The sequence below is a fragment of the Malaya genurostris genome, chromosome 2 (genome assembly GCF_030247185.1).
Source record: "Malaya genurostris strain Urasoe2022 chromosome 2, Malgen_1.1, whole genome shotgun sequence".
Classification (NCBI taxonomy): domain Eukaryota; kingdom Metazoa; phylum Arthropoda; class Insecta; order Diptera; family Culicidae; genus Malaya; species Malaya genurostris.
The window spans coordinates 202,628,824-202,652,000 of record NC_080571.1 but is presented as its reverse complement, the minus strand read 5'-3'; the positions used below and the strand labels follow the sequence as shown (position 1 = coordinate 202,652,000).

The 23,177-nt window shown below is 38.1% G+C and overlaps 1 protein-coding gene across 2 annotated transcripts in view; it reads right to left on the bottom strand.

Moving 5' to 3' along the window:
- Window positions 1–4,112: 4,112 nt before the first annotated feature.
- LOC131427123 (protein bunched, class 2/F/G isoform-like) overlaps window positions 4,113–23,177 on the bottom strand; it is a 404,369-nt gene continuing 385,304 nt past the window's right edge. For both annotated transcript variants that reach the window (XM_058590048.1, XM_058590049.1), the window contains exon 5: window positions 4,113–6,620. In XM_058590048.1, the coding sequence (XP_058446031.1) occupies window positions 6,318–6,620 (303 nt within the window). In that variant the 3' untranslated portion in view covers window positions 4,113–6,317. The remainder of the gene's footprint in view (window positions 6,621–23,177) is intronic.

Genomic DNA, 23,177 nt, shown 5'->3' with positions numbered 1-23,177 from the left:
ACCCTTTCCTGCATACGCGAAAAGCAGGTCGAGGTAAAGTCGAGCAAATTCGTACTAACGAATCGTCCTAGCATAAATCCATGCTGATCGGTTGATATATAACTTTTTGTACGAGAGAGAACAACAGAGCTGACAACTATTTCGAATATATTGGAGGCAGTAGATAGGCTGTTCGTAATGTCACGATAATTTCTCACGTCCTTTCGATCACCATTTTTGTAGATTGGAAACATGAACGACTGCTTCCATATCGTTGAAAATATACCATGCTCGAACGATTTGTTGAAAACATAGCATAATGGTTCGAGCAGAGCAGTTGCACATCCAGTAAAGGAGAGTTGGCCGAACGGCCGTTTGGCAGAGCAGTTTTTCTGAAAAGGCTATTGTGCACAGTGGCGACATCTATAATGATTTTTGTGGAGTATTAGGTCACCCACGTACCGACGTAATTTTAGGTGTTTTTAGGTTTTGTCGTTTGTGCATGAGCACGTTTTTGCCTTTCTCATATAGAAAGGTTATGCAATCACTGTGAAAACCGACTTTTGAACCGAGGCCCGGAGGGCCGAGTGTCATATACCATTCGACTCAGTTCGTCGAGTACGCAAAATGTCTGTGTGTGTGTATGTGTGTGTATGTATATGTGTGTGTGTGTGTGTGTGTGTATGTGCGTATGTGTGTATGTAACGTTTTTTTGCACTAACTTTTCTCGGAGATGGCTGAACCGATTTTAACAAACTTAGATTCAAATGAAAGGTCTTGTGGTCCCATACAAAATTCCTGAATATCATTTGGATCCGACTTCCGGTTCCGGAATTATGGGGTAAAATGTGCATAAAATTGTGAAAATAAGTGCACTAACTTTTTTCTCAGAGATGGCTGAACCGATTTTCACTAACTTAGGTTCAAATGAAATGTCTTGAGGTCCCATACAAAATTCCTAAATATTATTTGGATCCGACTTCTGGTTCGGGAGTTATGGGGTAAAATGTGCAAAAAAAAAGAAAATATGTGTTCTAATTTTTGTCATAGATGGCGCGACCGATTTTCACAAACTTAGATTCAAATGAGAGGTCTTATGGTCCCATACAAAATTCCTAAATATAATTCGGATCCGACTTTCGGTTCCGGAATTATGGGGTAAAATGTGCAAAAAAACTGTTAAAATAAGTGCACTAACTTTTTTCTCAGAGATGGCTGAACCGATTTTCACTGACTTAGGTTCAAATGAAATGTCTTGAGGTCCCATACAAAATTCCTGAATATTATTTGGATCCGACTTCTGGTTTGGGAGTTATGGGGTAAAATGTGCAAAAAAAAAGAAAATATGTGTTCTAATTTTTGTCATAGATGGCGCGACCGATTTTCACAAACTTAGATTCAAATGAAAGGTTCTGTGGTCCCATGCGTAATTCCTGAATTTCATGCGGATCCGACTTCCGGATCCGGAAATATAGGGTAAAGTGTGTTAAAAATTGTGTACCATCACTGAAAATGGGGAAAAACCTATAAAAAAATTCTAAATCGACCTCAAATCTTTGCCAATGGATAGTTTTTATCAGTAGACGGTCAAACAAACCGATTTCGGTTATTCTTTCAAGAATCGCAGAGAATTATTTTGAAGAATACCACAGTATTATATATGATGGTATGATTGATATGAGAAAGGCATCATTACACCGCTAGGTGGATTAAAACAGGTTTTTCTTTTTACGGCACTGGTGAGTAATTTTCTGTTTTTGTAAAGTAATACGTGTAACGTGGATCAATTTATATTTGATTTCCAAAAACCTGGTACCATTGGAAAGGGTATTCAAAACTTTACAAAATGGCATATTGGTTTTCAGTATAACCTTATAACCTTATTTTTGTTAATCGTGATTGTTCTCGAAAACATTCATTGGGACAGGTTGGCCGAGTTGTAATTTTGGCTTGAAGTAAAGTGCGCTGAGATTCGTGAAATGTTCTCCTTTTTTTGGACGGAATTGGATTGTATGTTCATATTAATGATTATAAGGAAAAATATACATGAGAAATAAGTAATGGAAATAAACTTCAATAATTGACAAATAGGAATAAGAGATTGGAATCATTAAAAGTTGAAAATTGTCGATAGAAAATATGATTCCAATATTTTATAAATCAAATGCCATTAAAACTTTAAGCATTTAGAGTTCCTGACAGGATTCCTCGTAGATTGACCCAACCCTGAACAAAACTGGTCCATCAGTATAGAATCTGCTGCAGATGTAAGCCATCTTGAAAATAACAGACCTCTCCCCAAGGCTAGTTCGGAGGAGCGTCAAAGTCGTGAATCCCGAATTAATCCAAAATTTTAACAATTCTCTAATAACAGCAGCATTGGAGGAGTAAAAAATGAAACTAAGCGTAAGCGCGAACGCTGATGGAGGTAAAGGCAGAAAGGAAACTAAAAAAGTTCACTAATGCGGTCGAAACTAATTCCAGAATAGTTAAAAAGATTCAAAAACCAAAAAGGGGAGTTTTATCACGTACTTACATAATAAAAATGATGCATACAGACTTTTTTAACTAATGAAAACATTTACAATTGATGTGTTTCACATATTTTTTTAAAACTCGGCCAACCTACTTCGGCTCTGGGGTTGGTTGGCCGATTTTTTTCCGCATTTGATTGCTAATAACTATTTTCCTGATTTTCATACAGGAATGAAAAAAATCACACATGTGCTCAAAAGGTGTACCTTAAGGTCTGAGGACAGAGGGTCGCGTATTGAGTTTTAAATCGACCACGTGGCTTTCTCAATTCCCTTTACGCATCGTATTTCTCTTGTACTTTCTCGTATATGAGCAAACTGTACCGGTTTACCAGCATACATTTTATTATTTTGATGAGAAGTTTTATCTCATAAGTCTATCGTATGAGTTGGACATTACATTGATTCCAATGAACAATGAAAAAATATTCAACTTTCACAAAGATTGAATGTGAAAGAAAAAATGTGTTTATATACGATGAAACGTCTGTGTGTTTGGCAGCCTTGTCGAGCCAATTTTATTTCTCTTTCCTTTTTCAGACCAAAGCGAAAAAGGTTGGCGGATGCTTTGAAACTGACTTTGTTTCACAGAAAAATACAAGACTTTATTTATATCGTGATAACATATATGTTTTTATGCACTAATCGCATCTAAACTAAATTATCTAGACTTTGTCACGGTAGATTTATGATACAAGCCTTCAAAGCCGAGATATTCGATGAACAAGTAGAGGTATGCATTTCCGAGCGTTCCAATTTTCAGCAGTTCTTCAGTTATAAAAAAATACAACATGACCGCTAAACTCAATGAATCATTATGAAAATTTCACAGAATATTCTCAACTAAATTTCGAAGATATTGTCAGGTGGGTTTTTCTATATTCGGTACCGTTTCCAAGAAAATCTAATTTGAAACGGGAAAATAGCAAAAAACCTACCACTTTACGGTACTGTCCTCAGCTCTTAATGACAGAGCCAAGCATTTATCAAAATGTCTAACCAGAAAGCGTAAAAGAATTCCGAAAGTGAAACTCGACCAACTAGCGCCGGTCTCCCCTATAAACTACAGATGGAATTCCACCAGGCCCCGCCGAAAATGAGCTTTTCAGTTTCTTTGATGCATCAACCATCATTTCGGGAGTTAATGGAACAACAGTAGGTTTCGAACGAGCCAAACATTTTTTTGAATCGATTCAGCCCCTTCAGAGAAAAACTAACGGATAGAAACTTCTTTGAAAGGTGTGCACGCACAGACTTTTCTCGATCTCGTTGAGTTGAGTCGAAACACTAACACTAGGGGCTCCGATCAACAGTAGGTTTATCCAGTGATTCCAAATATTTTCTAAAGAGAAACAACAACAAAACAGAAATTTAAATCCTTTTCAAGAAATGGCAAACTTTTGAACCCGGTGTTACCAAGAATCAAGAAGTTCGTCAAGACCGCAGAAACAGAGGAAATTTTTTTCAAGAGATCAATATTTCTCCGAAGACCTCATACCCAACTATCGAATAGTTTCAAAAACCGCAGATTTACTGTGAGACAACTGATCTAATGGAATGTGATATTATAAAGGCTTGTTCTTTCAAAATTCAAAAGTGTTGTTCATTTTTCAATTATCATATTTCATAGTGACTATATTATTAACATCTTTTCTGGTTCATACTTCACCTCATACGAAAATTTTCGCGAATGGTTTGCTTTGCAGCATTATTTTAGTTATTGAATATTATTGATGTCTTACTTTCTCGTGATCATCTTTTCGAATGAGTCCATCATTTCTTGAAAACAGTGCATCACTGTAATACACTATCGCGTCCCTTTCATGCATTATTTTCTTTTTGGTTAACCAATATACAAAATAATAAATAGTGACTAAATAATTGCATTTTTTGCTAGGAAAAATTTGAACAAAAATCCTACAAAAGAAATAAACAATGTATTCCTTAAAGCCTATCAACAGTTCCTCTTATAGACTAAGCGCATTACGTTCCATTTTCTGGATTGGCATTCGCACGCACACGCACATCCATCGCGACATTCGTTCGATCTTCAATAGTTATCTATCATTAGTGTCAGCTCATTGGCTCCATCAGATCAAATTCAAACAACTAGCTTTCCCTGATTATCTTACTGCGTACGACTGTCTCGCGTGTCCTGCGTGCCATCCGCATCAACAACGTCCCATCCCAGTTCCTGTTTCATCGAGGTTCAAACCTGAACTGTGGCGGTCCTTCTTGAGCGGATGGACGGGCGGTACTCGGCGACAGCCACGGTAATCTGCATTTCTATCTGCTTGGCATCTTTCAGTTATCGTTCCGCTTGCTCCATTCGGGCGTTCGCTGCACTCATTCTCGTTCTATTTCTAACTATGTACAGTTTGCTCATGATTCGTCCTAGTCGCGTTCATCCAGTAATTATTAGCACACGTGCCCCGCCAGAGGCGAAATCTCACTTGATCATAGTTTACGAGAACGAAGAGAAAATCAAAAGATACCTACACAAGCTCTTCGAATGCGCTGTTGTCAAATCACAATCAATACCACTTCTCCTGCACTAGAATAGTGCCCGCTAGCATTATTCTCAACAATTTGTCTTAGACATTAATATATACAGTTAGAATCACATTTCGGGCTTGGATTTCCTTTAACTAAGCAATTAATCATAGAGAACGAAGCAAGATTTGTTAATGTCTAGTGTTGTTGGTTGTGACGTTCGGTGTACAACAAAGGGGGTTTTTGTAGCGTTTTACATTTTTCTGAAAATTAGTTGAGTACCATGATTTAAAAGTTCGTTTTATATTGTTTTCAGTATTTTTTCCCTAATCGACGTCCAGAACGATGCTACGAAATGAGACAGAATAAATCCTACATCAACCGAGAAGAAATGCTTTCGATTCATATGACGTTGGGATCAACGACCGCCCTCTTCGATCGAAACGAACTAGCACTGGGAGGTATAATCTGGACTATCACGACTTTTTTTTTGTATCCCGTGGGTCGGAAGTTGATCCACTTGTGTTTTTATTTTTATTTTTACTAGATGTTACGAATAATAATCATTACATTTGCAGAACAGCAGTTCTAGTCATTTAGTTAGATCATCTCAGTTGACTAGAACTGCTATTCTGAAACCTATTCTTAATCACTCACTGATAGATAAGGATACGGGGATAGTTAGATTTTCCGGCTAGAAAAATTTAAACGGAAAACACTTCTTTTGGTTCCGAACCTCTCTCAGTATGTGTGTCTGTATTTGAAACTATTTAATCGAAGGTTGATCATTGTTATTTTTTCTTAATTCGAAAAAGGCTAGTAGCATCGAAACAGTAACGTGTGTAAATTGTGGATAGTTCTGTTTATCTTTTGTTCGCGTCCCTTAACACCGTATCAAATGACTCATCTGTTTCTCTCTAAAATTTCTAGCTTATTAGGAATTTGTTTGAGAATGAATGAAGCTTCTTACCTCAACCTAGTAAATCCTAGCAACTAACTTCTTGACTTGATACTGTTTAATTTCGCTTAATCTGTTGTGTTGCTAGTATATCTCTGATCGCCAGTGTGGCGCATCTTCGTCTGCAGAGTGCTTTCGAGCGTCTGGAGCGACTGTCCGGATCCGGTAGTTGCCGTCGTTGCCATCGGTTGCCTGAACCGACCGGTCCCGTCACCGCTGTCAACCACCGCATCGCAGGGCCACCGTAACCGTTTGTCGCTCCGCCGCAGCAGCGAGTAATAGTTATCGATATCTGTCCTAGTACTATCATAGTAAGCAGCTAGTAGCGAGTAGTGCAACGATGTGCGGAATATCTAGGAAACAGAACCATTAGAGTTGGGATTGGCCGGCGGAGGAACTTTGGATGCTGGTGTGGGCGCTGAAGCTGCCGACGCTGCCACCGCTGCTGCCACGACCGCCGCCGCTGTCGATGAACCGTTGCCGCCCCCGCTGCCGGTGGTGGTGAGCTGGGAGAGCGTTTCCTGCGATGCGTTCGCCTTCAGGATGTTGTTTTCGTACTCGAGCTGGTTGATGCGGTCCATCAGTTCGGAAATTTTTTCCTTCAGCACCTCGACCTCTTCGCGAACCGCAAACATCAGGTGCGATTTGACCAGATCCTGCAAGAATAGAAAGAAAGCAAAAAAAAGGTGGCATTAGTTGGTTGGCTTCGTTTGGATTGCTTTCGTGTACGAGATTTTTTTTTATCAATAATAAAGTTCTGCTGGTTTCTGATTGACCGTTTTTGGACACAGCACCGTTCCGTTAAGAAAAATATGTTCGTTAACGTGATAAAACTTAAGAGTTTAGTTCATTTTGATTCTGTACTTAATAAATTGTTAACAATGGCATGAAAATGATGTGAGAAATGATTTGAAAAACAAACTATAGCAACTCGACTAGAGACACCGTGAATTTGATATTTGTTTTTTCCCTTTATCACTTCAATACCGTCAGCTTCTTTATCAGCTTGATAAGCTCAGTTGGCTTTTGAAGTCACCTTATTCTGCGCTATTTCATTAATCTTAACAGCTATTCAATCATTCTATTTCGCGTTAGGTATTACATATAATATGAAAAACTATTTAGTTTTATACGTAGTTTTAGAATTCTGTTTAGAAATTAAAATTCGATGGTCAAAAAAGGCGGAGAGTGTGGAAACAATTAATAAGAAAAAAAATGAGGGATAATTTGTTGCGTGGGTAAGATTCGAACAGTACTTAGTATATGTTACTTATATAAAAATTTATCAATATTTGACATATCAATGTTTATGTTCATAAAATTTTAATCCATTTGATGCAAACATCGCATTTGGGCGGGGAAGATCGATGAAGCCTTGTCTTTGGTTTGGCAGTGTTTCCACAATTCAATGGAGCTAACATCGTTCCCAGAGTCAATAGGGTAGTCGTGCCTACATTCAACACATCTATTAAAAATATCAGTTAAACTGAGGCCCGCTATATCTCATCTCGAGTCTCGAGAAAATTGAAACGCTCGAATACGAATTCCATCAAAAATTTAAAGTTTCACAAATTACTTCAAATGTAACTTCATTGTTCAAGCGACACTTATATAATCTACGTTGAATATTGTTTACTGACAACAAGTTCGAAATTAAAATATTCAGTTTTCCAATGACTAAGTGGAAACAAAGATTGAAAAAGTCAAATGAAAGTCAATGAAAAACTCACAGAAAAAATGATTGTTTTGAAAAAAGACACGCTCAGAGGCAGGACTCGAATCTGCGTTCTTATGCGTTCCGTGCATACACGATTTACCATTTCCCAGTTACCGGTTATTACGACTTTACATTAAACCAAGTAAAAAATAATAACAAATCGATAAAAATATGGCTGAAAATTAGGCACGAGTTTTTGTAATCTCTCTTTTTCGGTTAGTTTTTAATTCTTGAAAAAGCATTAAACTTTTTTTTCTGAATTGCGAATTTCTGCAGCATCTTTTCGGACAACAAATTTTGTATAATTAATCGATCCCAAGTTGAAACGATTTGAAGTAAAACGGAACAATTCAACAAAAACGCGAGTTCTTTGAAATTCATGTTCAAGTATCTCGAAAACAGCTACGTTAAAAAGAAAAGTCACAATGATTTAATTTATTGGGTTTGAACTAATATTCTAGTGATTGAGAACTAAATTTCATCAAGAGTTTGAAGTCGTGCAAATGCTTGTACACTAAGGTCATATTTTTCGTGATTTTTATGTGATTTCTTTTTACGCCGATTTACGAAGTCAGGTGTTTTTTTCTGCGCTGATTTCCGAAGTTACGCGGTACATTTTTAAGCGGATTTTTTAAATTAGGCGGTTTTTCACGCGGATTTTCGAAGATACGCGGTTTTTTATCCCCGCGTAGAAAATGTTTTAGCTGTAACATCTTTATTTTTGAAACGGTACTAATAAAACTAACGTCAAGTGTTGGTTTGAAAGAGAAGTTTGAAAGAAATATATTTCGAAAAAGTTAAAGCGAAGTTTTTTTCAATAAATACTTTTTTGTTTTAGTTATTTCTTAGTTTTTGATGATTCAATCAATTTTAAAAGCGTCTGATCGGTTTTCTGAAATTTATACAATTAACTGTTCGATGTACGTTCTTTCATGCCTAGTCATGTTTTAGAGCTGTGTCTATCACAAGGCTTAGGGTGGCGAAATGGTAGCGCAAATGCACGGAATGCATAGGAACGCAGGTTCGAGTCCTGTTTTTGAGCGTATCTTTTTCCAAAAAATCATCTTTTCTTCAAGATTTTCGTTCATGTGGCTTCTCCAATATATGTTTCCACTCAGTCATTGCAAAAACTGAATTGACAGTTTCCGACGATTTGAAAAAAAGTGCATGCAAAAAATACAGCCACTCATTTTAAAAATAAGTCTTGAGTCGAATTGGTATCTCCATACTAATAAATTGAGCTTAATGCGCGTTGCTTGAATGAAGAATACACTTATTACAATGACTTAGTAAAACAAGTTGAAATGTTAAGCATCTTTAGAAGTTAAACTTAAACTGTTGAGCTCTTATCTAATCGAAGACGAAAGTCAAAACAATTTTAGATTCGTATAATTTTAACCAAAATTATGGATTACTACGCATTTTTTCTGTAGATAAAAAACACAGATTAAAATAAATATCAAGTGTACAACTTTGCTTCCGCCGTTTCCGATAGGTGGCTGTACCGGCTGAGGCTAGTCAAAATACATAGATGATAATGCCTTTAAAGTGAGTGTGTACAGTTCGTATTATTCACGATCGAAAATGTCTGTTTATGTCCCCAATTTTCGCCATTTGCGGAAAGTTTTACTTTTCTGTTAAATTCGAAAAAAATGCAGCTGAAGCGCATCGAATGCTCTCAGAAACTTACTGTGATGCAGTTCTGAGTAAAAGAACGTGTCGGGAGTGGTTTCAACACTTTAAAAATGGTGATTTCGATGTCGAAGACAAACATGGTGGTGAAAGAGAAAAAACCTTCGAAGATAAACAACTAGAAGCATTGCTTGATGAAGATTCGTGCCAAACCCAGAAGAGCTTGCCGAATCGTTGGGAGTGAGTCAGCAAGCCATTTTAAAACGTATCAAGGCCCTGGGCATGATTCAGAAAGAAGGAAACTGGGTGTCGTACGAGTTGAAACCGAGGGACATCGAGCGCCGTCTATTTGTATGTGAGCAACTGTTCCAAAGAAAAAATCGTAAGGGGTTTTTACATCTAATCGTAACCGGTGATGAAAAGTGGGTTCGATACGATAATCCTAAACGCAGAAAATCATGGGGAAAGCCCGGGGTTATGATTCGTATTTGGTGGGATCAGCTTGGTGTGATTTACTACGAGCTCTTAAAACCAGGTGAAACCATCACAGGAGATCGCTACCGAACGCAACTGATGCGCCTTAGTCGCGCGCTAAAAGAAAAGCGGCCACAATATCAAGAGCGACATGACAAAGTCATTCTCCAACACGACAATGCTCGGCCTCACGTCGCAAAAGTGGTCAAAAAGTACCTGGAAACGCTGAAATGGGAAGTCTTGCCCCACCCGCCGTATTCTCCAGATATCACGCCTTCTGACTTCCACCTATTCCGTTCGATGGCACACGGCCTGGCAGATCAACATTTTCAATCCTTCGAAGAGTTGGAAAAATAGATTGCTTCATGGATAGCCTCAAAAGAGGACTCCTTTTTTCGAGCCGGGATAAGAAAATTGCCGGAAAGATGGGAGAAAGTTGTCGCTAGCGACAGACAATACTTTGAATAATACATCTGTAAGCACCTTTTCGCAATAAAGCTATTAATTTTTGGAAAAAACCGCGGAAGCAAAGTTGTACACCTGATAGCTTTTTTTTTGTAAAGGATTGCTCTTAAGAGGCAACTTACAATTCCAGAAAAAAACAACCCTCGCAAAACGCTAAAACAGTTTTCTTCGCTGTCGTTGAGCGGAAACCGTTCATTCGTTCTTCGAAAAAAAAATTTATGTTTATGCGAAAAACAAAACTTTTTTTAATGCAAACACATGCAGTAATAGTTATTAGAGTGAATTTATTGCATGTGTTTGTACTTATAGTCTTCCACTTTTGTGTACCTTTTTGGAGGTCGCGCATGTTTGCTTATACCATATTTCTAAAATTTGCAACCATTGCGACATTATTTAGTTTCGTTTTTTTTTAAATAAATAGAAAACTATCTTTCCTTAACAAAGAACTCCTGTTCACTCATTCTTCCAAAAGAACTAGGTTTTTCGAACCGTTAGCGAACAGAATGCTCATTTTTAAAATGGACCAAAATTGACGGTGCCGAAGTAACTCAACTTTCTTTTGCCGGTGGTACACTGAGGTCTCTTTCTACGCTGGGCATAAAAAAACGCGTAATTTCGGAAGTCCGCGTAAAAAAAAACTTGGAACTTCGGAGATCCGCGTAAAAAACCTGCAAAACTAAAGAATTTTTTTTAATACTGAAAGCATGAAATGTTTTGATCTGGTGTAATCCACAAAAAATTTTTTTTTGGGAAAATCGGCTTTGGGACTTTGGGGTTTTGAGATTTCCGAAATCAAGACCGAATTTAAGACCGCGTAACTTCGGAAATCCGCGTAGGAAAAAACAACGAATAATAGAAAACAAATTTGTTTGATGCCGAATGTCTTAGAAATGCATGAAATGTCCAGATCTGGTATACACTCAAAAAAAATTTATTTAATAATCGTGTTGTTTTACCCACCGGCTGATAGAGAATTGACAACAAATATAATGAACTGAAAATTGACATCATAAGAGAATAAGCATTTGACATACATCAATGTTACATTTTGTTTGAATGTATTCTTACATATTTGATGTGACCGTTGTTGCTAGAATAATATTCCGAGAGCTAGCGTAAACCAAAAAATAAATTCGATTGTGAATTTGGAAAACCATCTAACGAAAATCAGAAAAATATTTTGTTCAACCACTTTGATTAATTTGTTCCATAGATATAACAAAACACGCTGTTTTGATTTACCAAAATATTATAAATAAGACGATTTTGGAGCAAGAATTCGAAATAGAGCTTCTTTTTAAGCACAGAAAGAAAAGATGAAACTTACACGACATGTAAACCAATCGTACTATTAAACATACATCAGTTGAAACGAAAATCTGATTTAAAACCATGATTGATGTAAAATTACATTGAAATGCATTTACTTTTTCATCGAACAAAGCTGTAAATCGACTAGTTTTGTAATGTAACATTCCATTCAATTACCTGCTCCAAATATGTGCATGGAAATAAATGCGAGATCACAAAATATTTTTATCTGTGAGAGTTTTGATTCACACGTGTTTTTTCATGCAGTTCGTTTGAGGGTTTAAATTCTGAAACACAAAATCAAAACTGAACCAATGAACGCAAGTAAACACGTTATTTTAGGCGTCGTCGTTTTTCTAAAACATAATATTTTAATTGTTAATGACTCTGGTTAAAAGAAGTTCAGTTCGTCATTCTTTTCACTGAATTAAGGTTGCAAAACTTAATATCGTTGCAAAAATCACACATAACGCTTAAATTTATGTTGCAAAAATTACCATCGTAGCAAAAACACACCTGAAGTTATACCCAACAACGTCAAGTGCGTTACGTTTAAATTTCAGAGAAATCAGTCCAAATAGATCATGATCCGAGAAGCTTTAATCATGGTGTATTAGCATAACATGAAAATACATTCTTTTCCCCAAATCATGACTCGTTTCGTTCATTTTTGGAAACGGAATTTTGTCCGTGTAAAAGAAAACTATCATGTTCGATAGATAGTGTCGTATTAGAATACGAGATCCCGGTCAAATAACTCAATAACATCAATGTGAAACCACAAGCTTAAGTAAAAGCTTTCAAAGATATTTTTTCTTCGAAATTTGAAGCGTCATTTTTGACGACGGTCACTGAAACCCGGCCGGCAGTTCCATAGCAATTCGAGGAACAGTTGGCCAAATAACAAAGCCTAGAATTGTTAACCGAAATTCGCAGGAGCCGCGAATATTTTTTTTTCGTTTATTGTTGTTTTTCTTCTACAATTCTACAGTTTCGTCAGACACAACTTTGTAAGTCAACAACCACAACAAAAAAGCCTACTGTAGATTGGTAACGTCCAGAGCCAACAAAAAATAAATATTCATCACTCTGATAAAAACGAGGTGCTGCTTCAAACAGTTTATTCTTCATTATACACTCGGTCGCCGTGACTTCGAGCCGTTCTACTAGACCTTTGGACAGTTGAGTCATTGACAATTAACCGTACAAACGGAGACCGGAAAACGGAGATAATGGGTGGGTAAAAAGTGTACCCCGCGTCGTGTGTAATTTTTCACAAAGAAATTATAAACTGTTAACTGAAGCAATTAAAATCGACATTATTCCAATCACCGCGGCGGTTCGCGGTTGTGATGTACGACCGTGTGACGCACATAAGCCCCCCTCCCTCATCACCACCCACCGCATTGCTCCATAATTTGGTTCTGTGTTTTCGTACGTGGCTGGGTAATAGGAAGTGTTACATACGGGGTCGTGCCGATATGTGCAATTATCAAACTCCAATCATCCCGTCGCGTTACGAATCCAAATCTCACTTTGTTTGCCGGCGAGTACTGTACGGGTTTCTACCGGTGTTGTTTCTGTTTCTTTGTTTTTGTTGTTGTTATTGCGTTTTGCTCTTTTTATTCACCCACAGATGTCATAATTCACACTGAGCCATCGGCACCAGGATGAGATCATTCGACGTGTTTATTTATTTCGTTTCTTTTTTTTTCATTACTCTCAGCAAGAAGCGTGTGCGACTTTTATTTTCTACATGCTAACCGTATTTTTATCAATTCGATGACAAGATACAGTTGATTGGAACGATTGAGTTTCGTGGGGTGAATTTGATTGCTACCTCGACTGCATCATCACGTGATGGCCGATGCCGACTGGTTTGGACCGGTTCAGATTAGATTACTAGTGGCATTGAGTCAGAAAATTAAAATTTGTTATCGCAGTTCGGTGACCAACGAATGCCACCAATGTTCTATTTCGGGAAAGTGTGAATCAATGAAGTGTTGAGGCGGAGTTTTTTCTCCGGTTGGGTCGGTGCTTGAAAACAATTTTTTTTGTTCATCTTGATTAACACCAGTTTGCCATTTTCCAGTGTTCGTTGTTTACCGTTGTGAAACGAACAAATCAATATAATCGAAAATAGTAATTTTTATTAATAGAAAAACGCAACGCATCGAAAAATCTTAAATCAAAACATCACCCAAGAGATGCGGCTTGCGATCGTCTTCGGTCCGGTGTCAAACCACTTTTTCCTTATGATATTTTTATTGACATTTTCATTTCTCCCGAATGATGACTGTTAATTGATCTCAATTGATTTTATACACAAATCGTGCCCCCTCGCCGGCACTCTTCGGCCAAGCTGCCAATGGCCCTGAACTGCCAATGGTCCGTCCGTCCGACCGCGTTGCGATCGTCCAAAAATAAACACACGACTCGTGAACGGAAAGTTTTACTTCTGGCTGGGAGTCGGCACGAGGCCCAGCGACTAGTTTCGGAGTAAAGTTTGGGGCCCGGCCGAGGTGCACATGTTCCTACTCGTCATTGAGAGGAAAAAACAGCAAATCAGCAAAATTCCATTAGCACCATCTCATAACAACATGCCGACCTTCGCCGGGTGGCCCGCAAAAACCGATATGTTTTTTCAACATCGGTTAGCTTGATGATCACTGCCCCAATTTTCATCGACAGTGGAAACAAGAAAAACAAAACTTTCCGCCCGATTTGCTGACGGAATGGAAGATTAGCAGAATTTACTGCTGGACCAAAAATTTGACCTTCACGTATCGCGGCAGCAACTTCTAGTGGGAACTTTCTAGAACAAAACAAAACTGGCCACCTGCTGATGTAATCACCGAACAGCTTGCAGCGCGTTTACCCTCTCACCGTCAGCTAGTTTTCTGCACAGAGCACTTGGCAGCCAGCAGCATCTCAAACAAAGCGCGATTTGTCGAGCAGCTTTCGTACGACGAACGAGCCGGCGAGTGGAGTGTGTCTAAATGCAATGCTAATTTATTGCCAAGTAGATAGGTTCTGATGCGGGTGAAAAAAAACCGCTTGACATTTCAGTAGTTGATGCAATTATCGTTCATTCTTTTGACGGCGACAACAAAACCCATAACCATTTCTTGTTTCCTTGTCAATCCTAAAAAACCATGACTAATGAATCAAATCTACAAAAACCAACCAACCTGACCCAGTTTACTGCGACACTCTACACTACTATCCTAACTGAACCCGATGATTAATCACAAACAAAGGATTACTAATTCTCAAATCACCTGGAGGTTCAAGTTTCTACGTCACCCCCCGCTTAATCGGGGCACCGGGCTCACGTAGCTCTAACTGACATGCTGCCGTCATAGAAGTCATTTTTTTTGTTTCCACGCACACTCGACGAAAGCATGCGGAAAACATGACACCGAACCGGTTGTAGTGGCCGTCACCGCCGGTGGCCACGTCACTCAACCGCTTGTCCGAGGGGCTAATCAGCGGAATTTAATGTGCTAATGTGCGCGGAACAATACGAGCCAAAGGAACGTTCTGTGTCACCTTTGAGCAATGATGCTTACGTGTGCGTACCTCGGTTAGCCGTTGGGGTTGCGCGTTTTGAATTTCTGATCGACCGGTTCACTTTTCCGAGTCGCTGAGTCGTCGGCACATCGATAACAACAAGGAGTGGATATGCACTGCCTACACTGAACTGTATTACGGGTACCGAATGATTCAAATGTTACTATGAAATGAGTCAGTTCATGTCCAAACTCTGCGATTTTCCTTTTTTAAAGCTAATGATTATATCGTTAATAAATTTCATCCTATCACAAAAGGAACAACCGATCTCTTTGTCGCACAAAAATTTTTATGTACTGTTTTGGTTCAGTTCATCCATCAAACGTATGCACACATTGAATTATCAATGACACAAAGTTATTTTTAGCACCGAGCCCATACACTTCGTCCGCAACAAAAAAAATACGAGGGGAGTTGATTGGTGGACCCAGAAAGTGGGACGACGCTCGTCCAAATGGAAATTCTAGGAACTAGGAAGATTTATCATTTTGTCAAACGTTCCATCAATAATCAGATTACAGCGATGCGACTGCTGTTGCGGGTGCGAAACAATCGAGTGGACGCCATCAGCTTTAATAACTGAATGATATGAATGACGGGGAAACCGGGGAGACGGGTTTTGCGCAGTATCAGAATGTTGTTATTGTCATGATCAGCACACTTAGGAGGTTATTGAATATTGATAGCGTTTTTTTCTTCTTTGCGTTTCGTCTTCAGCTCGTCAGTGCAAAGCTGTTTAAAATGGAACTGCTGGTGCTCCATAGCAGTGTCACTTGAACCGCAAGGCAACTGTTTTAAGAGTGCTTGGCGACAATTTCTTTAAAAAGCAACAATCTGTGGCCGTCCAGTAATCCGTCTATTTCTTTTGTTCTAGTCGCCAGAATAGACATTCTAAATAGTAACACTCAAATAGAGTTGTACTTTACGGTGGTTGGCTAGTTATTCAAGTTGAACTGTTATGTAGCATTGGCAGTACAATTTGGGTTGTTTTGCCCAGACGAGTCGAAAACGAAACGTAAAGGAAAAAAAAGAAACAAACGCAATAGAGGCTGCTCGTTTTCAATTTAGAAACACATTCACAACGAATAAGTTTAAATAATGGTGAATTTTGGACCTAATATAAGACACCAAGAACACCGTATGAAAAAACCCTAGATCAATCAATAATATTTTTTCTAATGAACAGAATTTGTGTTGTAAAGGATATTTTCAGCAAAATTATATACTCGACGCATGGACTTCCTTCATTGAAATATCTTTTGTCGGCTAAAAAACAATTTGTGTGATGACCCTCGGTGAAACGCAGTCGGGTTTAATTTCCAACCCCGTTTCTGATCCAAATATCCGAATGACCCTAAAGTTGAAACCTCTATAATCGAAAAAAATTCTTCTTAATCCACCTAGTGTGATAATGCCTTTAAATTCTTCTAAAATAGTCTCTTTAAAACATTTGTAAGATTCTATCCTCGGCCACTAGTATTGAGAGCTTTTCGAAATTAATAATATTAGATTTCAAACTACATCAATTCTTTATCTCCGAGAAATTTTGTGTATTGAAAAACACATCTGTCGGTTACGTCACATATAGCATAACCCTTCCAAATTTGATTGACATTGTTAGTTTATCGAAATCCGTTGAGTCATCTTCGAAAAAATTCAACCTATGCAAAATTTGCGATTAGTCGGTTACGCCACTTATACCATTATAACAGGTGATGGTATCTTTTTGGCAACACTGTATTTGACAGATCACACGTGAATCGGGTTTTGTGTCGTTGTCAAACTTGTTCAGTTTGGTTTATAAATAATTCATGAATCGTCGTTTGGTCTATAATTTAACCATGAATGGGTGCTGGGAAAGTTGGAGGAAGATCCACTTTTTTGTCGAAAAAATGTGTTCAGCGACGAAGTTCGTTTCTGGTTGAATGGATACGTCAACAAGCAGAATTGCCGCATCTCAAAAACGGCACTTTTTGGTGTGGATTATGGGCCGGTGGCATTCTTCGTAAAATACCGGCCGATATGTTGGAGAAATTGTGCCAAAATTGGACTTTGCGCACGGGGCATCAAAAGCGGAGCCGCGGCCAAAATTTGCATGAAATCATCTTTAAACATTAAATTATATTAATCATTCGATTGATTCCAGATTTCATCAATTTCCTGAAATTTTTCGTTTTTTTTTTGAAAAAAATGTTACCCTTTATCTGTGGAACTAGAAGTGACATTTGATCTTCGAACTTCAGCGAGCCTAAGCTGAGTGAAATCGGTTCAGCCATCTCAGAGAAAATTGGGCGATAAAAAAATCTTTGAAAAGTGCACACCCAGACATTTACCTATGGGTCTCCGAGGCCTCGTCTGAAAATTGGGGTTTCCAGCAATTATATTACCTTTCTATAGAGAAAGGCAAACAAACGATTTCCCGGAGTCAAAACGTGGCGAGTAATTTGGAACCAAAGTCATAGAGTGTCCAATCTTAGTAATACGGAGGATGGAGCAGCAATTCGTAGCGTTATTAGCCCATCTATCTCTACAATGCATTATTTTGTCTAATAACAGGGTAATTTTTGTTTCAAATTCTGCATCGAATTGACTCGAAAAGTCTGTATAGCTGAGCCCCGTTACTGTTTTACTATTCTTGAAGTTATCAAAGTGGATGACATATCGTAAATTTCTGGAAGAAAAAAGTGCGCATTCAAACTTATGAAGAGAATTCACTGAAACTTTTAAAGATGGCTACATAAAAATGTACTTTTCGGTGATGAAATTAGAAAATTATTTAGCTCTAAATTCCAAAACTAAGCAATCTATTTTAAAGTAATGCTTATCCCCTCTAAGTCGTTAATATGAGCTCTCATAGATTATCAAATTATCACGTCTCAAAGCAAAGAAATGTCTTGGAGTTACATTCCTTTTGAAATAATTGATCTCTCTTTTTCAACAGACTTTGCGTATAAAACTACTGCATAGCCAGTGCTATAATTCTTTTGACACAAGGATTCTCGAATATGCGACAGCTGGAATGAATTAAAAAAAAACACTAGTCCAGACTTGCGTTATAAAACCAAATAGGTAAGGGAAAAAATTGAGCCTTGCCATTTGTTCAGGTAACAAATCCCAATATGTGGCAAAGTAGTCCATGTTATGTACTAAGAAGTCGAAGACGAAACGAGACGAAAACCAAAGTAAACAATATTTTAAAACTGTTCAAAAGTCAACTAAAATTTTAAAAACAAATATAAGACTTCGTACAAATATTGCCCTCGAAAACGACTATGAACAGAGTTCGAAACGTATGCTACAAACTGTTCTTGACTGTAAAGTCAATAAATTTTAATAGCACTAGTTATAAAATCATGAAACAAAAGGCCCAAGGATTTAGAACTGATAAAATGGGTTTGGATTTCTACAACATTTTTCATTTATAAATTGAAAACATTTCTGATAAAATTCTGAATGTTTCGGCGTAATGACTTTCGGTGAAATTTCCAGGAAAATGACCCTGGTCCTCAAAAAAAAATCTTCTTAATTAAACTATTTTTGTGAAGAAATATGGTGTGTCTTGCACTACGTATTTAAAGTAACTCGAATCCACTGTACTAGAGATGCTTTCAATTTCCTTGATTTACTTGATCAAACACGATAGGGTTTCAACTGAGTCAGCAATAAAATCTGTCTTATATAGACAAGAAGTAGTTGATCATCTCAAAACAATCACACAAAACTGAGATTATTGAATCGATCTTAATTAATTTAATCGATATTCAATTTAATTGATGTGATAGCGACATGACTATGACGACCAGACACTCAAATTGACTTTAATTCAGTATGTGAATAATGCCAGCGGCTAGATGAGAAAGTGGACTCTGTTTGGTACTTTATTGTATCTTGCGCAATCGAATATGTCGTACGCATTTTACTAAATTCTGAGCTTCAATGTGGACAACACAGTAAAAAAATATTAATTTTACTGGTGACGTAAATTAACATCTGACGCAATTTATAGGAACGTAATTCGTCAAATGGTTTAATTTTGTATGAATGACTTCTATCTGTATCAAACCAGTCTATCGCACAGGCGCGTAAAATTACGCACTTATCAGTGCACCAAAACTCACCAAACAAGTACAAAAATCAAATATAAAAATGTACTATCGGTGAAACACTTAATGGTGAAAACCGAGGTTAAATAGACTTATGTACAATGAAAAATTGAAACGCAAAATGGCGAATAAATTCAAATTCGTTCCGTTATGGAGCATAACAGTTTTATGAACTTATTTAAATTTTTCATCAGTATCCAAAAAAAGACTGGAAAAAGACTGAATGAGTGAAATGACAAAAATGATAATTTGCAAAAAAAAAACACTTCTAGTCGAGACACGAACCCGCAACTTTCTTCTATTCGGAGAAATTGTTTTTTCGAGCACTCTGAATGTGATGAAACACAAATCAGAAAGGATCCCAATTATGCAAAACCTTCTTTGAAAGTACAACTTTGCACGAACGATGCGTGGTTCAATTTTTTTTAGTCTAGGCCCTGTGCTAGGAAACACTCCACACTCAATCACCTTTTTTCTCTTTTTCCTGTTTTGCTCCACTGAATTAGATTTTTATTCTACCTTTCCAACATTTTTTTTTTGTAATCTTCGGGTAATTTTTTCCCAAATATTTATTCCTGTCTGTTTATTCCTCAGTCATTTTCCAGACTTCTACAGAAATTAAGCGTTTTCAGATAATCCTTTACAACTCGAGCATTCGAGAATAGCTCCGGCACAGGATTTCTAGGTAATGTCAACCTTTTATTGTAAACGTTTCTAAGGAAAACATCAATTCAATTCTAGTCCAAGAATATCCATGAAACTGATTCCGAAATCCTGTACGGACCAAACCGAATAGAAAAAAAAAACTCCAGAACCGACCACCGCACCCACTCCGTAGAGCTACAAACGATCTAACTTACCCTCGCATTCTGCACCATAACGTAGCAGGTATTGGTCCGATCCTGACCTTTCTGTTTGATTTCGTACAGCCAATTATCCGGCATGTGCCGCTGGGGTTGCTGCTGTAGGGCAATTGTTTCCATTTTGAAATACTTTTCCGACGCACAGAACCCACTGAGCTGTTATGAGTAAGCGGCTTCTTTCCGTGGCACAAACGGACTTTGGTTTCTTCGGGGTATTGTTTTTTGTTTTCAACCGTTCTGCTATCGCACGGCACGTTCCGCGGCTATCTCGGTTTCCAATTCTAGCTGGCCAAGATCTTGTGGAACGCAAACAAAATTGTTTTCCGCTAGCTGCTGCTGATGTTGAATGAGTTGAAGTTGACAGTGATAAAATCAATCGCTGAATTATATGACAATGAAATCGATTGTTTTCTGCTACTATCTAATCACACTCAGCGATTCAATGGATTACTGTTTTCCTATTTCAAGGATTTCCGTATCAAATCAATACAATGATTGTATCCAACGTTCAAACTAACACTGAGATTGGCGAAAATTTCGATTTTTTCATCCACTGCTATCGTCTCTTTGCACTGGGATGCTGAAGAAAATTTTCCGTCGGCAATTTTTTCGCATATAACGAAGGAGACACTTTTATTCCGTGCGAAAAAAATAAAACTTTTTTTCACAATCAGGTAGATCAAGTTGCAAACTGTTTTGTACTTTCTGTTATCATCTATCACAATAACATTAAAATATAGTTAAATTCCTAGCTCAGAGTAAAAATCACTTTTTCCACGCGTTGCTTGCTATGAACTGCTAGACTTCTGAGCGGCGACTGAGTGTCTGCTCCCGGTGGGATTAGGTTTTATTCGAAGTACGACCAGAGAGCGTCATCGCGACCGACTGTGCTCCCGCGCTCGATGTCACAAACCGCTCAGTATGGAGCAGCACACTCGCAGCTATGTCGTTTGTGCCCCTCCACGTATGACACTCGTGATCGGTTAGTTATCGCTGTGTTTGATTAGTGTCTGTTCTTAACAAAAACACACCGACCCGACACCAAACAGAGGAGATAATCTCGCCACCAGCAGCACGAGTTCGCGAGCTGTTGTGCTCGATGGAGAGCGTGAGAGAGACCAGAGTACGTCACTGTCACCTCTCACAAGTGGTCCCTAGCTGCTCCAGGCGGTGGGTGATGGTGACGGCATTCGAGTGCCGAGGCCACCCGAACGTCACGTCATCGTTAGCAATACTCACGAATCTCTCGGTTGTGGATTTTTTCTCATACTTTTCATTTCAAAGAAGGCGGAATCGAATGTTTTGTTCTTTCTAGAATTGCTCAGCGCCGTAGGTAGAACATTTGATTGCACAAACAAGCTCGGGAATTTCCACAAGGAAGAATCATTTCAGCATAGACTCGCTGTTAAGTTAAGCATTTCCTTTTATGGAGCGAACAACTGGGCGGCTCCATTATCAGGGCGGTCGGTCACTGGAGGCGAACGGTGGCTGATAAGTGAGAAAAAAAATCAGGTGCGCAAATTGGTCGAATACTGCGAATTTGGCCGGTGGGTAAACAATACTAAATAGCACGGCGGTATCAAACAGAATCAATACCCGGCGAAGGCCGCCGATTTTATTTGAACAAATGAATTTCACGCTTCTAGTTTATTAACCCCATTCTGTCAACAGATGCCGACAGTGCTTTGTTTCGCAAGTTGCTTGAAATAACCGCAATACAGTGTTGTATTTTCCGTACTAGCGGTTTACGGAGAAAAATTATTATTTGAAATGATTGGAGGCATAATTTGGCAAGGGATTTAACTGCGCAGTTTGTATTATTTACAAACAAAACATGAACACAAGTTGAGATGTTGAAATGAGCTTTCTCAAATTAGCAATCAGTAGAAGTGGAGCTGCACTGTCGCTCAGAATGAGGAACGTGCCATTTGAGTAAATTTGTTCTGGTTCTTGCACTGAAGCTACTCCAGAGACAAGGCTATGGAAAGTAAACAAAGAGGATCTGAACTTTTAAGGGTTTTTGAAATTGAAAGAGAATCTGTCAATTACTTTGAGACCCTTTTTTAATTTTCACGTCGAATTGAACAGATATTAAATATCTTTTCGTTTGATAGTATCATGCATTAGGTTGGGGAAAAAGATATTTCTACAAGAAATTCAAAATTCTGTAATTTAATGTCTCTCTGTGGAATAATTTAATTTTTAATGTAGCAAGCATTGTTCTTATATTGCATTTCTTAGCTCTTCACGTAAGGACTGGCGACTGCAATGTGCAACATGTTTGTTGATTGATATATTTTACAGCAGTAATATTAGTTAGGTGAACATCAGATATGGAACTGCTCAAATAAACTTATGGTAAAGTCAGTTAAAAACCTCATTTTGAACATAACCTATTCAGGTTTTTGAGTTGTAATATGTAACTTTTAACATGTTCAAATTCACTTTTTGCAATGACTGAGTGGAAACAACCATTGGAGAATGATTTTTTGGAAAAAGATACGCTCAGAGACAGGACTCGAACCTGCGTTCTTATGCATTTCGTGTATAGGCTCTACCATTTCGCCACCCTAAGTCTTGTGATAGACTCAGATCTAAAACAAGACTTGGCATGATAGAACGTACATCAAATAAGGTCTACATCTTGGTCGTCTCACGACCGGTACCATACATCCAAACATCTTCTCTGTTCATCAAACACTAGTCTTCTCGCTCTATACCTATTTTCTGCTCAAGCACTGAGTAGGAGAGTGTATTTATAATCGCTTGTCACCCTCTCTACTGGTGCCAGTCGCTGGCTGGATATCGTCAGCGACAGACCCTATGAAGGTTATATGGCAGTTTACCCTTTCCCACCAGAAGCAGATTGTTACGGAAAATCAAACCGCAATTGTGTTGAAGGATTTATAAATTTTTAGTTGGTTGGACGTAAAGTCGTCATAACTAAGTTCAATTTTTGCAATGACTGAGTGGAAACATAACAGTTCGGCTGAAAAGTTCGTATCGTTTAATAGAAACACACATTTTTTTGCCAAAATTCGTTTTTATTATTCAACAAAATTGCCATCAGAGGCG